At 33.7% G+C, this 18049-nt stretch overlaps 1 protein-coding gene and 1 long non-coding RNA gene across 2 annotated transcripts in view; one reads left to right on the top strand and one right to left on the bottom strand.

Annotated features, from left to right (window-relative positions):
- LOC141692234 (serine/threonine-protein kinase SAPK1-like) overlaps positions 1-14447 on the top strand; it is a 61875-nt gene extending 47428 nt beyond the window's left edge. The window contains exon 7 of the mRNA XM_074496962.1: positions 14171-14447. Within this exon, the coding sequence (XP_074353063.1) occupies positions 14171-14446 (276 nt within the window). The 3' untranslated portion in view covers position 14447. The remainder of the gene's footprint in view (positions 1-14170) is intronic.
- On the bottom strand, positions 2317-3812 carry LOC141689703 (uncharacterized). Its single transcript, XR_012562478.1, has 4 exons — positions 3687-3812; positions 3214-3263; positions 3022-3093; positions 2317-2416 (listed from the first exon to the last, which is right to left on the bottom strand). It is a non-coding gene; the product is annotated as an uncharacterized LOC141689703 (long non-coding RNA).
- Positions 14448-18049: the final 3602 nt, after the last annotated feature.

The raw sequence follows: 18049 nt of genomic DNA, 5'->3' as shown, positions 1-18049 counted from the left end.
ATGTGAATACTGAGTACTGCTTCTTGCTATGCCATGATACAAACCTTCTTCCAAGAAACTAACAGCTTCCTGAATTACTTTTCTCGTCAATCTTACAACCTGCAAAATGTGAATCTGTATAGCCAACTAGGTTAAAACCTATACCTTTAGGGTACCAAATTCCAAGATTTGGAGTCCTCTTAAGTTATCTAAATATCCTCTTAACAGCTATAAGATGAGATTCCTTAGGGTCAGCTTGAAATTTAGCACATAACCATGTTGCAAACATAATCTCTGGTTTACTTGTTGTAAGATAAAGTAATGAGCCTCTCATACCTCTGTAGCTTGTGATGTCAACTTTCTTACCAGTTTTGTCCTGATCAAGCTTAGAGGCTGTTGGCATTGGAATCTTTGCCAGGAGTTGAATCTTCCATATTGTACTTCTTGAGAAGCTCTTTTATGTACTTGGATTGACAGATGAATACACCATCTTTCCATTGACTCATTTGTAATCCAAGAAAGTAGTTCAACTCTCCCATCATGCTCATTTCATACTTACTCTGCATTAGTTTAAAAAATCTCTTACAAAGATCATCATTAGTAGAACAAAATATAATGTCATCAACATATACTTGAACTAATATCATATCAGATTTTTGCATTTTATGAAATAGAGTTTTATCTATAACACCTCTAGTAAAACCATTTTCAAGTAAAAACTCGTGGTGAGTGTCATACTATGTCCTTGGAGCTTGCTTAAGACAATAGAGGGCTTTGAATAAAAACTCTTTGTCGAGGCAGATAAGATCTTGACGTTTCCCAATGGCATCATTATAATTGTTAATAAGTAAATTTTATGTACTCATTTTGCACTTCCTGTTATATTTACACCAGGCAAGGTTTTTCTTCCAACCACTAATATCAGGAGTTAGCTATTGTCATTCAATGGTATGTGTCTGTGCTTTGTTTTGGTATCAACTCTGAATTTCACAGTTTTAGTTTTTAGCGATCTATGATATTGTACAACATATCTGCCATAGAGATCTGAAGCTCGAAAATACACTGTCAAAATATGTGATTTTGGGATATATACCATTACAAAAATGTTCTGTCTGCTAAATCCACTTCCCTCCTCTCGTTTCTTTGGGTGGATTTGTGTAATGCCAGTCATCAGGTTTTCATTCTCAACCAAAATCTACCGTGGGAACACCAGCTTATTGGAATTCGTTGGCTCAATAGATAATATAATATTCTAATTAATTGCCAGTAAATGCACTACAACATATTTGCAATCATACAACTGTTTTTTTGCCGTTGTGTGACACGTAGAGTTTCCGTTGTCTATCCAACACTCGTGTTATCGAATACCAGACAACGGTTGTTTATACACTTGTTAGAAGAAGACTTCATAACAGTTTTATAACACATGTTATAATACAAAAGAGACAACGGGTGGTTTAACATGACCATTGTCTAAAAACTTAACAACAACAGTTTTATGAATAAAACCTTTATTCTAGTATAATATACACAATGGTTTTCTAGCAGGCTTGTCAAACAACAGTTTTTAATTTTTTAAACCTTTGTTACAGTCCTCTTCAAACAACGGTTTCTCTATTGAAATATTGTCTAGATAATTGTTCAACAATAGTTTGCACTACTTAAAAAATAGAAGGGACAACGGTTAATATAATATAAACAGTTGTTTGAAAACTTAACAACAACAATTTTATAAATAAAACCTTTATTCTACTTTGTTACAGACAACCATTTACTAGCAAGTTTGTCAGATAACAGTTTCTATATTTATCAAAGATTTGTTATAGTCTTCCTCAAACAATGGTTTCCTTCTTAAAGTATTGTCCACTTAATTATTCAACCATATGTTTACTCAAAAACAATTATCCCATATTATCACATACAACTGTTTATTTGCAAAAATCTTTTTGTGCAATGAGACATACAACGGTTTTAATCATTTTTGAGTGACTTTTACCTAATTGTTTACAAGATTAAGCACATTATATAAAATAAAAGAAACCAATAATTTATAAATAAAATTGTATTTGTCGTAATACAATAGTTATTTTACAATTGAAACTAATATTAAATATACAAAAGTCATCAACAAAAGTTACAACTATAACTAAAAAATTATACCAATATTAATCGGGATACAAAACTATTTAGTATAAAAAATCTTCCCTTGCTTTCTCCAAAGATTAAGAGAATTCTTCATCAATTTTGATCAAGGCAGGATAACATGAGTAAATGACCTCATGCCAGGTATGCACACTGATGGTGTAGCTTGCAATCACTTGTTAAAGTTTGTAAATTAGGCCATACATCCAGCTCACATTGCTCCTGTACAGAAACCATATCTTCTCATATGTGCATGATCTCAAAAGAACTCCATGTAAAAGGCTGGCAACAGATTCTGTTTCCAAACATAAAAAATTAATACCCGACAGTTTCGGTACATGCATAGTTTTTACAGACTTACAATACTAAATAATCTTTATGATCTTATACCAACAAGGCTAAAACTAAGTACATCTATGTAATATGAAGATGAACATGACAATTAGTATGAGGAATGACCTTTAACTTCTCCATATGAAAGGCAAGACTGAGGATTTTCCTCTGTTTAACCCATCTATCACCCTCAGCTTCTATAAGTCCAACAATAAGAAGTTTTGATAAATGATTACCTCCATTGGCTTGTATACTGTGTGTGTGATGTGGGCAATTATCGGTACATGTGTCTTCACCCTGAATGAAGCTAATCTAAATTTAATTTTAGTATCATATAAATTATTACTCTGAGAAGTGACCTTCTCAGATGGAAGGTCTATACTGAGATTTCCACCGGAAAGGATAACACTATATGCCTCTTGCAGGATTTCATCAAAATGAGTCAAACCCTAAATCAGAAAGAAAATAATGTAGAGATCCCTATCTAGCAATACTACAGGAGGAAGAAAATCAATAATCAATATACTAGATAATTGTGTAGAACCGGCATCAATATTTTTAACTCACTTTTATGTTCTCAATTCTTGCAAATATTTGAGTCTGGCTCAGATCACCCAACTTAGATAAATAGTCACGAGCCTGTAAATGAGCAAAAAGAAGTTAGCTATCGCACGAATCTGAGCATTTAGTACCAACTATAGGACAAACAATAAAAAGAAATTTGAAAAATTCCTGTTTAATGCCAGAAAATGAACTTACTTCACGAACATCTTATGCATTTTGTTTTAAACACCCCATGTCCTTATCACCTAAAATTAAAATTGAAAAATGATATATTACATAAACAATAAAGTTAGACTATTGTGAAACTTAGGAAAGAAATGTAAAGTTAGACAAATTTCATATTTCAATTTCGGAATAAACAGCTACCAGCAGCATATGTATTTGTTTCATCCATGGAAATGATATAATATTTTTTAATACTGCATTTATTTTCAGCCCCAAATGTATATTACCAGCTAACATCTTTTTTCAAAATAACATATAAGTTACAATAATTTACAACTGGGTTGGAGCATTTGTACTACCTAAGTTGTTTGTTGTCAGTTTATGTAATAAGCACGAAAACATGTGTGACTAACATAATTGCAACATGGTGAATGAAAAAATGAGGGCAGAGAAGATAAACAATTAGGAGATAGAAGTAAAAAAAACAAGAAAGAACATGAAACCTTTAAGAAAGTGTGGTAAAATATTGTTGCAGAGAGCTAATTTGACTTGGAGGCTAATGCTTTTTCTCTAATATGACAGAGTTCTCTGTATAATGAAGATAAGGAAGAGTTGCAATATTAAATTGGTTGTGACAAGAAGGGGAGCATTCTTATCCGAGTATAATGCTGCTGATAGAGTTGTGTGTACTTCTGCAAAAAAAACCAATATAAGCCAGTGAGGTGAGTATTAAATTAGAAGATAACAAAATGGTACAAAACAAACCTGAAGAAGGGATTAAATATATAGAGCCGTACCGTCTGTGTGCATCAAAACAAACACATAAATAAGGGTGATAATGTCTGCCACCACCAAGAGTTCAATCAAAAATCACTCATACCTAACAACCAAGAGTTCAATCCAAAATTAGTCAAACCTGACCTGACTTCACATAAACAAAATCCTTCTCTACAAACATCCATTAACCTCAAATGAAAACAGCTAGTAGCTTTCACAAATATCCTTTAAGGTTAAGCTTTTCGGTGGTCTCCTTAATTCCGTCATCACAATTATTATCATATATAAACCATCTCTCAACTCCAATCCAGGCATGGTAAATTACCCATTCACGAATTGTAGACGCTTGGTTCTATACCATTATAAAAGCACAAAGCTCATACTATTTATTCTTTTCTCCCAAAGACTTCAAATTAGAAATCTTAGCAACAGAAGGCATAAGCTGAGCATCTGTACCTCTGCAACAAATCAAACAATTGTTGCAGTTGGACAGGAATCCAAACAGACAAAGTGGCACTCAAAATTATGCCAGAGGGCTCTCCTGGTCCGTGAACACCTCTCCGTATCATCAACCTTGCATCTTCACCCATATTTCCAACTTGAACTTCAACAAAGGATGATACAATTGGTGGATTGAACTCTCATCGTATTCTGCATGCTCTCATTGTATGCTCTCATAACATATATCTCAATTAAATAAGACATCAAAACAAAAGTGTTATAAGACAATAATAATGTATTAATCAGCCAAAAAAAGGCATCGTGCTCAATTAGAACAACTCCAAGTACAAAGAGACGCTCAATTTATAAAAACTAGTAATATCGAGAGTAATCAACTCTAGCCGAAAATTTGTAAATGGTACAAAAACTCGTATATTTAGTTACTTACATTGACGAATTCCTGATTGAAAACAGCTTCATCTCCGAAATCCGGAGCTACATTTCCAACCAGAGGAAGCTCACTCTAAACAACACACAAATCGGAAAAAAAATTAAACATAAATCTGCCCAATTAATTAACACCAACACTTGTATGGTCAACTATAAACTACAACAATCACAAATGTAATAAATATATAAAAATAAGAAAAACTTACAGCCTTGACGATTAAGCTACGAGAGGAGTGAGAAGAAACGGAGAGAGATATAAATCGGGAACGAGTCTCATTGTCGGGAGGGGTACTTTTACCGGATTTTTCTAATCCTGACATGCAAGATGAAGTTCATATTTTTTAATAATTTTTTCGTAAGACTAAAATTGATATATCTTAACATCCGTACGGTTTGATCGTCGAAAAAATAATTTTAAAAATTAATCGTGTAAATCGGGAACGAGTCTCGTTGTCAGGAGGGGTACTTTTACCGGATTTATCTAATCCTGACATGCAAGATGAAGTTCAAATTTTTTAATAATTTTTTTATATGAATAAAATTGATATATCTTAACATCCGTACGGTTGGATCGTCGAAAAAATCATTTTAAAAATTAATCTTGTAAATCGGGAACGAGTCTCGTTGTCCGGAGGGGTACTTTTACCGGATTTTTCTAATCCTGACGTGCAAGATGAAGTTCGTATTTTTTTATAATTTTTTCATATGACTAAAATTGATATATCTTAACATCCGTACGGTTGGATCGTCGAAAAAATCAATTTAAAAATTAATGTTGTAAATCGGGAACGAGTCTCGTTGTCGGGAGGGGTACTTTTACCGGATTTTTCTAATCATGACATGCAAGATGAAGTTCATAGTTTTTAATAATTTTTTCATATGACTAAAATTGATATATCTTAACATCCGTACGGTTGGATCGTCGAAAAAATCAATTTAAAAATTAATGTTGTAAATCGGGAACGAGTCTCATTGTCGGGAGGGGTACTTTTACCGGATTTTTCTAATCCTGACATGCAAGATGAAGTTCATATTTTTTAATAATTTTTTCGTAAGACTAAAATTGATATATCTTAACATCCGTACGGTTTGATCGTCGAAAAAATAATTTTAAAAATTAATCTTGTAAATCGGGAACGAGTCTCGTTGTCAGGAGGGGTACTTTTACCGGATTTATCTAATCCTGACATGCAAGATGAAGTTTAAATTTTTTAATAATTTTTTTATATGAATAAAATTGATATATCTTAACATCCGTACGGTTGGATCGTCGAAAAAATCATTTTAAAAATTAATCTTGTAAATCGGGAACGAGTCTCGTTGTCGGGAGGGGTACTTTTACTGGATTTTTCTAATCCTGACATGCAAGATGATGTTCGTATTTTTTTATAATTTTTTCATATGACTAAAATTGATATATCTTAACATCCGTACGGTTGGATCGTCGAAAAAATCATTTTATAAATTAATCTTGTAAATCGGGAACGAGTCTCGTTGTCGGGAGGGGTACTTTTACCGGATTTTTCTAATCCTGACATGTAAGATGAAGTTCAAATTTTTTAATAATTTTTTCATCTGACTAAAATTGATATATCTTAACATCCGTACGGTTGGATCGTCGAAAAAATTATTTTAAAAATTAATCTTGTAAATCGGGAACGAGTCTCGTTGTCGGGAGGGGTACTTTTACCGGATTTTTCTAATCCTGACATGCAAGATGAAGTTCAAATTTTTTAATAATTTTTTTATATGACTAAAATTGATATATCTTAACATCCGTACGGTTGGATCGTCGAAAAAATTATTTTAAAAATTAATCTTGTAAATCGGGAACGAGTCTCTTTGTTTGGAGGGGTACTTTTACCGGATTTTTCTAATCCTGACATGCAAGATGAAGTTCATATTTTTTAATAATTTTTTCATATGAATAAAATTGATATATCTTAACATCCGTACGGTTGGATCGTCGAAAAAATCAATTTAAAAATTAATGTTGTAAATCGGGAACGAGTCTCGTTGTCGGGAGGGGTACTTTTACCGGATTTTTCTAATCCTGACATGCAAGATGAAGTTCATATTTTTTAATAATTTTTTCGTAAGACTAAAATTGATATATCTTAACATCCGTACGGTTTGATCGTCGAAAAAATAATTTTAAAAATTAATCTTGTAAATCGGGAACGAGTCTCGTTGTCAGGAGGGGTACTTTTACCGGATTTATCTAATCCTGACATGCAAGATGAAGTTCAAATTTTTTAATAATTTTTTTATATGAATAAAATTGATATATCTTAACATCCGTACGGTTGGATCGTCGAAAAAATCATTTTAAAAATTAATCTTGTAAATCGGGAACGAGTCTCGTTGTCCGGAGGGGTACTTTTACCGGATTTTTCTAATCCTGACATGCAAGATGAAGTTCGTATTTTTTTATAATTTTTTCATATGACTAAAATTGATATATCTTAACATCCGTACGGTTGGATCGTCGAAAAAATCAATTTAAAAATTAATGTTGTAAATCGGGAACGAGTCTCGTTGTCGGGAGGGGTACTTTTACCGGATTTTTCTAATCCTGACATGCAAGATGAAGTTCATAGTTTTTAATAATTTTTTCATATGACTAAAATTGATATATCTTAACATCCGTACGGTTGGATCGTCGAAAAAATCAATTTAAAAATTAATGTTGTAAATCGGGAACGAGTCTCATTGTCGGGAGGGGTACTTTTACCGGATTTTTCTAATCCTGACATGCAAGATGAAGTTCATATTTTTTAATAATTTTTTCGTAAGACTAAAATTGATATATCTTAACATCCGTACGGTTTGATCGTCGAAAAAATAATTTTAAAAATTAATCTTGTAAATCGGGAACGAGTCTCGTTGTAAGGAGGGGTACTTTTACCGGATTTATCTAATCCTGACATGCAAGATGAAGTTCAAATTTTTTAATAATTTTTTTATATGAATAAAATTGATATATCTTAACATCCGTACGGTTGGATCGTCGAAAAAATCATTTTAAAAATTAATCTTGTAAATCGGGAACGAGTCTCGTTGTCGGGAGGGGTACTTTTACCGGATTTTTCTAATCCTGACATGCAAGATGAAGTTCGTATTTTTTTATAATTTTTTCATATGACTAAAATTGATATATCTTAACATCCGTACGGTTGGATCGTCGAAAAAATCATTTTATAAATTAATCTTGTAAATCGGGGACGAGTCTCGTTGTCGGGAGGGGTACTTTTACCGGATTTTTCTAATCCTGACATGTAAGATGAAGTTCAAATTTTTTAATAATTTTTTCATCTGACTAAAATTGATATATCTTAACATCCGTACGGTTGGATCGTCGAAAAAATTATTTTAAAAATTAATCTTGTAAATCGGGAACGAGTCTCGTTGTCGGGAGGGGTACTTTTACCGGATTTTTCTAATCCTGACATGCAAGATGAAGTTCAAATTTTTTAATAATTTTTTTATATGACTAAAATTGATATATCTTAACATCCGTACGGTTGGATCGTCGAAAAAATTATTTTAAAAATTAATCTTGTAAATCGGGAACGAGTCTCTTTGTCGGGAGGGGTACTTTTACCGGATTTTTCTAATCCTGACATGCAAGATGAAGTTCATATTTTTTAATAATTTTTTCATATGAATAAAATTGATATATCTTAACATCCGTACGGTTGGATCGTCGAAAAAATCAATTTAAAAATTAATGTTGTAAATCGGGAACGAGTCTCGTTGTCGGGAGGGGTACTTTTACCGGATTTTTCTAATCCTGACATGCAAGATGAAGTTCAAATTTTTTAATAATTTTTTCATAAGACTAAAATTGATATATCTTAACATCCGTACGGTTGGATCGTCGAAAAAATCATTTTAAAAATTAATCTTGTAAATCGGGAACGAGTCTCGTTGTCGGGAGGGGTACTTTTACCGGATTTTTCTAATCCTGACATGCAAGATGAAGTTCAATTTTTTAATAATTTTTTATATGACTAAAATTGATATATCTTAACATCCGTACGGTTGGATCGTCGAAAAAATCATTTTAAAAATTAATGTTGTAAATCGGGAACGAGTCTCTTTATCGGGAGGGGTACTTTTACCGGATTTTTCTAATCCTGACATGCAAGATGAAGTTCGTATTTTTTTATAATTTTTTCATATGACTAAAATTGATATATCTTAACATCCGTACGGTTGGATCGTTGAAAAAAACATTTTAAAAATTAATCTTGTAAATCGGGAACGAGTCTCGTTGTCGGGAGGGGTACTTTTACCGGATTTTTCTAATCCTGACATGCAAGATGAAGTTCAATTTTTTAATAATTTTTTTATATGACTAAAATTGATATATCTTAACATCCGTACGGTTGGATCGTCGAAAAAATCATTTTAAAAATTAATCTTGTAAATCGGGAACGAGTCTCTTTATCGGGAGGGGTACTTTTACCGGATTTTTCTAATCCTGACATGCAAGATGAAGTTCGTATTTTTTTATAATTTTTTCATATGACTAAAATTGATATATCTTAACATCCATACGGTTGGATCGTTGAAAAAATCATTTTAAAAATTAATCTTATAAATCGGGAACGAGTCTCGTTGTTGGGAGGGGTACTTTTACCGGATTTTTCTAATCCTGACATGCAAGATGAAGTTCAATTTTTTAATAATTTTTTTATATGACTAAAATTGATATATCTTAACATCCGTACGGTTGGATCGTCGAAAAAATCATTTTAAAAATTAATCTTGTAAATCGGGAACGAGTCTCTTTATCGGGAGGGGTACTTTTACCGGATTTTTCTAATCCTGACATGCAAGATGAAGTTCATATTTTTTAATAATTTTTTCATATGACTAAAATTGATATATCTTAACATCCGTACGGTTGGATCGTCAAAAAAATCATTTTAAAAATTAATGTTGTAAATCGGGAACGAGTCTCGTTGTCGGGAGGGGTACTTTTACCGGATTTTTCTAATCCTGACATGCAAGATGAAGTTCATATTTTTTAATAATTTTTTCATATGACTAAAATTGATATATCTTAACATCCGTACGGTTGGATCGTCGAAAAAATCATTTTAAAAATTAATCTTGTAAATCGGGAACGAGTCTCGTTGTCGGGAGGGGTAATTTTACCGGATTTTTCTAATCCTCACATGCAAGATGAATTTCAAATTTTTTAATAATTTTTTCATATGACTAAAATTGATATATCTTAACATCCGTACGGTCGGATCTTCGAAAATATCAATTTAAAAATTAATCTAGTAAATCGGGAACGAGTTTCGTTGTTCGAAGGGGTAGTTTTACTGGATTTTTCTAATCTTGACGTGCAAGATGAATTTCAAATTTTTAATAATTTTTTCATATGACTAAAATTGATATATCTTAACATCTATACTGTTGGATCGTCGAAAAAATTTATTTTAGAAATTAATCTTGTAAACCGGAAATCTCATTTATAGAGTAATACTTTTACAATGGTTTCCTTGAAACACCATTGTGTAAAGATAAAATAAGACAACGCTTTTTTTATTATAAAACCGTTGTGTGAGCATATCAGCTTTTTTCAATCTAACGGCTAATATCTAATCTCATTTCAATCAAGGGCTATCATTCAGACACTTCAGCAATCCGAGTAAAATGTTTACAACCAATCATGGGGTGCCACCTCATCAGGTGGTGCCCATTGAAATTATAAAATAACTATTTCAGACAACTGTTTTCTTCCATTGTATGAAGTTTTCTAAGACAACCCTTGTAAAAACTGTTGTGTGAATTACACAACGTAATATCTAAAAGCTTGTATGAGACCAACTAAGACAACACTTTTGATTTAACATAAAACCGTTGTATAAGAATTCGGCTATTTTTCGATCTAACGGCCAATATCAAATCTCATATCAATGAAGGGCTCTCATTTCGCCACGTCAGCAATCCTTGTGAATGATTTACCACCTATCACGTGCTGCCACCTCAATACGTGGTACCCATTGAAATTCCTCAGACAACGGTTTTATTCCGTTGTTTGATGGTTTAGAGGACAACCTTTCTAAAAAACCGTTGTCTCAATTACACAATGTAATGTCAAAACCGTTGTCTTATATCCCTATACGTGAACATAGTAACAACGGTTTGTAATAGTTGTGTTAAAGATCTACAACAACACTATATTTAAAAAACTGTTGTCTGACTCGATGAGAGGATACAACTTGTACAACAGTTTAAAAAAGATGAATATCCGTTGTTTGTTCTGGAGCTCACGCAACTGTTTTTTCTGTAAAATCAATTCACCGTTGTTTGATTTTTTAGGACGACGGTTGTTTGTCAAGCGTTGTCTGATTGCAAATTTCTTGTAGTGATGGGACTGTCTCTTATGCAAATGGGACAGTCCCTTTACAAATGAGACAATGAATGAGACAGTCTCAAATAACTGCAGAAAGTAAAATGCTAAAATAAGAAATGCAGAATGCTGAAAACTGAAAAGTAAAAACACCAGAAGTTTTCACTTGGTTCGGCCCCTACACCTAGTCTATGGCCTACATCCAAGTCCCCATGCCAACTAGCATAGAGAATGTATTATATCAACTTTAATAAAAGAACTTACAGTCTTTTCCTTGATTACAAATATAGCACCTGAAAGAAACCCTTTCCCAAGCTACCATGCTACCTCACCAACTGTTATTCCTTAGCCTTCTAGCTACCTTGCTATACTTTGGAATCAAGCTTGCCACAATCCGACATAAAATTGATATGAATACACGCAATAGATAATAATGAAATATTACAACTCAAACTAGGCTTCTTGTTTGACTAGATATTCAAGAGATATAAAACAAGAATGGTGTTTCAGATTATAAAGATAGAACATGGAATCATTAGGTGTAATCTGAAAACATGAGACGTGTCTTCTTCTTAAATAGAATATTCAAGAGAATGGAATAAGAAGAGTTTTTCAAAGAATAAAGATAGAACGTGGAATAAGCACTCTTGTTGAATCTGAAAAACAAGATGTGTATTTATACACACAAATCTAATGGGTTTAATTTTCAAAACAAAGAAGAGATAAGATTGGATAATCTATTTGTTTGCAAATATTTGAATAAGTCTTTTTAAAACAACCCGTTAGTTGGTTGTAAAAGATAAACCTTAGAAAGGATAAGATTAGAATAGTTCAAATAGGTTTATCAAGATAGAGTTTGTTTTGGAGATAAACTTATTTACCCAGTCAAATAGAATTACACCAAACCCTATCACTTACAACAACTAAGTCCCATAATCTGTATTCTCTACTTACATCTTGGATTAGGTCATCATCAGAAATCTGCAAATCAACACTTATGTTGCACCAGAGGTTCTGAGCAGAAAAGCGTACGACGGAAAGGTGATAAGTTAATTTCTGTTGATTTCCTAGGTGATGTACTAAATTTTGCTAATAGCCATATGTTCTATCTAATTATCGAGATAATAGATTTCAGATGTTTGGTCTTGCGGAGTAACTCTATATGTGATGCTTGTTGGGACTTATCCCTTTTCGGATTCGAATGATCCAAATGACTTTAAAAAGACAATTGAGGTTAGTGCACATGAGAGTAGTTTGCATATGTAGGGGAAATAGAAGCTAAATTTTAAATTGCCTGATTTTAAATTGGGAGCTATACGCCTTCGTAAATGTATGTACAATTGGCTTTTGACAAAGAATACTGAAAGCCCAATTCTTGATACCAAACTGTTGGGATTTTAATCTAAACTAATGGGTTTTGTTTAGGTTGATGGACCTTGTAATTAGCTGATGGGATTGGGTTTATATTTATGTTTAACGTTAAGAATAATTTAAACCTGTAATACTTTATATGTATAGGTGTGATCTGGTCAAGTAGCTAGTTGAGTATTTGTAGGAGGTAGTTTGAATTAGTAAGAATAGTGGAGATAAATTAGCTAGGTTAGTTTGCTATTTTCTAGCCACCATCTTGGGTGGGCTTTAGCCTTATATAAGTGCATGTAAACGTTCAGTTTTATAATTTTACCAGAGAGAACACAATGTAGACATTAAGTACATTCGAGTTTGTAAATACAAGTGTTGCTTTTTCTGCATTGCATTGTTGTTCTTATTATTATCTTTAGTGTAATTTCAACATGGTATCAGAGCTTTCGTTTCAAGAGGACATGACAAGGTGCTGTGACAGAGAATGAAGAAAGTAGCAGTATGGTTCAGCACCGGAAATGGCGATACAAGGGAAAAGAAGATGAGTTTTTATTTTGCTGTATAGCGTTAGAGTGATGCTTCATTGCTGGACAATGAAGATTTATAAGGCCACTCCAGGAGGATATGTTGGTGGAGTAAAAAGGTTGTGTCAAAAGGAGTATAAGGTGATGTGTATACGGATATGCTGGACAGGTGGTTGATGGAGGACAAAGGGTTGTAATGGATGGTCAATATTACAGTAAGACTGCTGTGATTTGTGGAGTGAACGTGTAGCAAATGTGCGTATCTTTAGATGATGGATCGATGTATATCTTCAAAGGTTGAAGAGGGTGTAAAGATTGAAAGCCATATGGGCTTGTGATGAAAAGCCCTACGGGCTTAGCCAAACAAGCGGATAAAGAAGCTTGCCATATGAGCACCGAAAATCTTGCCAGACGGGCACTGAAGGTCATGCCAGATGGGAAAAATGAAATTGTCGGGCAAACAAAAGAGCCATACGAGCAAACAAAAGAGCCATACGGGCTAAGTTGAGAGCCATACGGGCTGATAAACAAGATGCTGGATGGGCAACGAAGAGAAGTTTAGATTAAGGGGGAGATTGTTGGGATTTTAATCTAAACTAATTGGTTTTGTTTAGGTTGATGGACCTTGTAATTAGCTGATGGGATTGGGTTTATATTTATGTTTAATGTTAAGAATAATTTAAACGTGTAAGACTTTATATGTATAGGTGTGATCTGGTCAAGTAGCTAGTTGAATATTTGTATGAGGTAGTTTGAATTAGTAAGAATAGTGGAGATAAATTAGCTAGGTTAGTTTGCTATTTTCTAGCCACAAATGTAGAAATTAAGTACATTGGAGTTTGTAAATACAAGTGTTGCTTTTTGTGCATTGCATAGTTATTTTTATTATTATCTTTAGTGTAATTTCAACACAAACCGCATTCAGATTTCCATGGAATGTAAGCATCTATTGTCTAAGATTTTCATCACAAACCCTGAAAAGGTAATAATTTCTGCCCTGAATTATATCATACAATTTTCTGTCATAATTCATAATTTTCTTTTCTTCTATGATTTACAGAGGATAACGATTTCTGAAATTAAAAGACATCCTTGGTTCCTGAAGAACTTGCCTATGGAGCTAATGGAAGGAGGAAGCTATCAATGCAATGATGTAAACATCCCATCCCAAAGCATTGAAGATGTATTAGCGATACTACAGGAAGCAAGGACTGTGCCTTCTGAGGCAACTAAAGGTGGGAAATTTTCACTTGGAGGTAGTATGGACTTTGATTATATGGATGATGCAGATGTTGAAGACATAGAAACAAGTGGCGATTATGTGTGTCAATTGTGAAAGTGAGCCGCTTATTCAGAATTATCAAGTGGATAATATGTTCAGAAACAGCTTACAAGATCTCAATATGGAACTTCACGCGTCAATTGTGGAAGTGCATCACTTATTCAAATTTATCAAGTGAATTATTCAGAAACAGCTTACAAGATCTCAAAATGGAAGTGTTGGCAGAACTGTGAACAACTAGAATGATGGAAAACGATCAGACCTCTTTCATAATATCTTCTATCAGTAGACTTTCATAATAGCCATGTTTTTTTTTTAAAAAAAAGTATAAATATATATTTTTTATAGTGCCCCACTAAAAAATTTAGGTTTTCTATAATATTAATAATTTTTTCATAATTTGAGTCATATTTGGTTTTGTTTATAATTATATGATTATCAATAAATTGGAGAATAATTGGTTGAAATATTAATTATGAGTATCAAAAAAAATCTAGAGTGTGTTGTCTTAATTTGTATAATATGTTAGGTTTCTAGTGATCAAAAGGATCAAAAAAGAATTGAATTTAGACCACTAAAAGTAACATGGTCACTTAAATATACGGTGCCCCGGAGAACCACCGCTGCTACCGTGTATTGTTTCCAAGGGCGAAACCATAAATTTTAGCTTCACAGGGGATGTCTTAAAACATGATCAAAAACAGAAGCAACATATATCGATGTCTTAAACTACAGTCTGACAGAGAACACCTTCCAAGTTCTAAACTCCTCATAAAAACTACACTATGACACATAACACCTTCCAAGTTCTAGAAAAAGTCTGCACTTGGTAAAATTCGAACAACGTTGGAGTTTTCCGGCATGAAGATCATAAAAAAAACTACAACACTTACGAAACTACTCTGAAGCATAAACTCCAGATGGCCCCCCATTCGAACCTGTTCCACCATCGCCACTGGACAAGCCCATCTACCCACTACTGGAACTAGAACTCAAGCTATCTTCACCACTGCTGACATCATCACCGTCCACACTCTTGAGATCTCCTTCTTGCAGCGCTAACTCTCTGCGCCGCTTCCTCATCTGCCTCTTACCCTTGGGTATGTGGCCAATGAATGATTCCACAATACTAAGACCCTCAGCATCGGACCGGCGGGGCTTCCTTCCAACATTTGACTAGTGCAATAATTAAAAATCAATTTAACATACTTGATAACAATTGCGATAAAAAAAGACATTTAAAAACAAGGGGCATGGTGAATGAGTATACATAAAAACGTATAATTCTATAAACTTTAGTGAACAAAGTAATATTAATATATAGCACTTCTTCCATCTCTTATACGGGCCATGACTCGTTTGTAATCATTGATCGATATTTAAACAAGAGTGAAACATCAAACAGTGTTCCTGCTGATTTAAGCAGAACTAGAAAGCAGAACTAGATATTGTTGCTAATGATTACAATGGCATACCTTGGGACCTCGATCAACAAGGCGGGCCCAAGCTTTTCTGCTCCTCAGACAGTCAAGGACCGCCTGTGAGTGGCTGGAATAGGCATAACGATCACCGTTCTTCTTCCTCAAGTGAGGCCAGTGCTGCACAGAGAATCAGAAAGTTGTGAGACTGTATCTTTTTCACGTTTAACGTGAACAAAGACATTTCACACATACCGGTAAAACAGCATCGCAAAGCTCCTTATAAGTCATGGGCTTGGTTACAATCTCTGAGAGCAATCCTATAGACAAGGATTCATGCATGAGGAAATGAAGAAGAGAATATCATAGACCGGATCTATTTTTATATTTATCTAGTGGTTTCCTTTTACAGTACTTCTTTTTCTTATTCTGTACGTTGCTATATCTTTCTCAAACATGTGAAGAATCTAGAACTTAAAGCAATAACCTGGTAAGGTGCGGTAGGTCACACGGTTTTCAGTGCCAGAGTCATCATCAGAGGCAGTTTGAGTCGATTTACATCTGGAAGACACATGCTGCTTGCTAGTTGCAGGAGGATTACTCTTGTTAGCAGATTGTATGGCTGGTGCTGACCCATTGTCCACTTCCCTCTTGGTAACAGAATTTTCTGTGCGAGTCGAGTCATTGGTCCTCTGAACTGGCAGCAGTAGTGATCTCTTCATACTCTTAGATTCATCCTGGAGCTCTTGAGAATTTTGAGTTCCCTCTGTTGCTACACTTTTTCCTTTTCTTGTGGAAACCTTTATTGTTAAAAAGCAACAACAGATACTACCATTAAGCTAAGTCGAGCAGCCATTATCATTTATAAAAGAAAAAAAAGAACAATTGAAAATTTTAAACTGTTTTTACTCATCCTTTTCCACTATAGCTTTTTTCGATTATCGGTCATTTACAGAAAATTTAATACTCACACTGTCAGCCTATCATAAATGCTGTCTACACAAGGTCAATCTCTCGCCCTCTTGTTACCAAGGGAAGATGGATACCACTAGGCTAAAGAAGTACAAAGCTATACCCTCGGCAATGTAAGACATTACCTTAACATGGTTATTTTTATATAATCTCCTCAGGCTTCACTTCACCTTCATTAGATATGAAAATTAACCGTGCAAGTAATATTAAAAATGAGAAATGACATCATTAGAGGATGAAACTTAATAGATATCTAAGGAAAATTGCCCAAAAAGTATAAACTGGATAGAAAGGCCCTTAATACCACATGTGACACATTATAATATTGTGTTTTTCACATCTTGCCAAAGCATATATCTGGTTCAGTGGTTCATTTGTAGTGCATTCAAGTGAAGATCACAGAGTCGACTCCACACATTACCAGTTGTGAGGAACCATTCCGAAACACATGTACAGGTATCCATTACAATTTAGTAAAACCGCTACTGCATGTGACGTCTTCCAAACACGCCACTGTGTATCACATTTTTGGAAACGCATACTTATGATGCGCATTAAAGTTTGTTTCTTAAAAAAAAGTGACTTCAGAGTTATAAATATAAGAAACGTTGCACGCCTTTGCGTTTTAAAAGAAGACATGTCTAAGACTCGTTTTTCTGTGCCATAAAGGGCCATATTTTTCCTTTTATGATATTGGGTGCACTATTTCTCAAAATTCGCCATAAAAGGCCAACACCCGAGACATAAACATTGATAAAAATATCAATAAAGAATGACACGTAAGGGATCAATATCCACCAATTGGAAGGATGAGATAAACATTTATGATGTTAACATACCTAGTTTTAGTTATGGAAACATAACTAAAACAGTACTTTGTTTTTTATCACGTTTATGGAAACGCATACTCATTATGCGCTTTAAAGTTCGATTTTTAAAAAAAAGTGATTTTAGAGTTATATATCTAAGACATGTCGCGCAAGATATTAAAGTTATATAACCCAATTGAGGACGCCCCCTAACACCTTAGGATTTTAATTATAGATGGTTACTTAACACCCTAACAGTACTTATCACGTTATATTTAAATCAACAAGGATATAAAAGGAAAAAAAATCAGTACACAACTAACTTAACAAGGACCGACCTTACCAAGGGCGAAATGAATATTTGTACTGTTTAAGCACAACGATTAATGTAATTGAGAAATCACTAGTATAAATGAAATTAAAAGTGACATGTGCAACTTACCGAACCATGGTCTTTT

The sequence above is a fragment of the Apium graveolens genome, chromosome 10 (assembly GCF_009905375.1).
Source record: "Apium graveolens cultivar Ventura chromosome 10, ASM990537v1, whole genome shotgun sequence".
Lineage (NCBI taxonomy): Eukaryota > Viridiplantae > Streptophyta > Magnoliopsida > Apiales > Apiaceae > Apium > Apium graveolens.
Note: the sequence above shows the minus strand (reverse complement) of the source record. Positions and strands in the feature narration are given on the sequence as shown.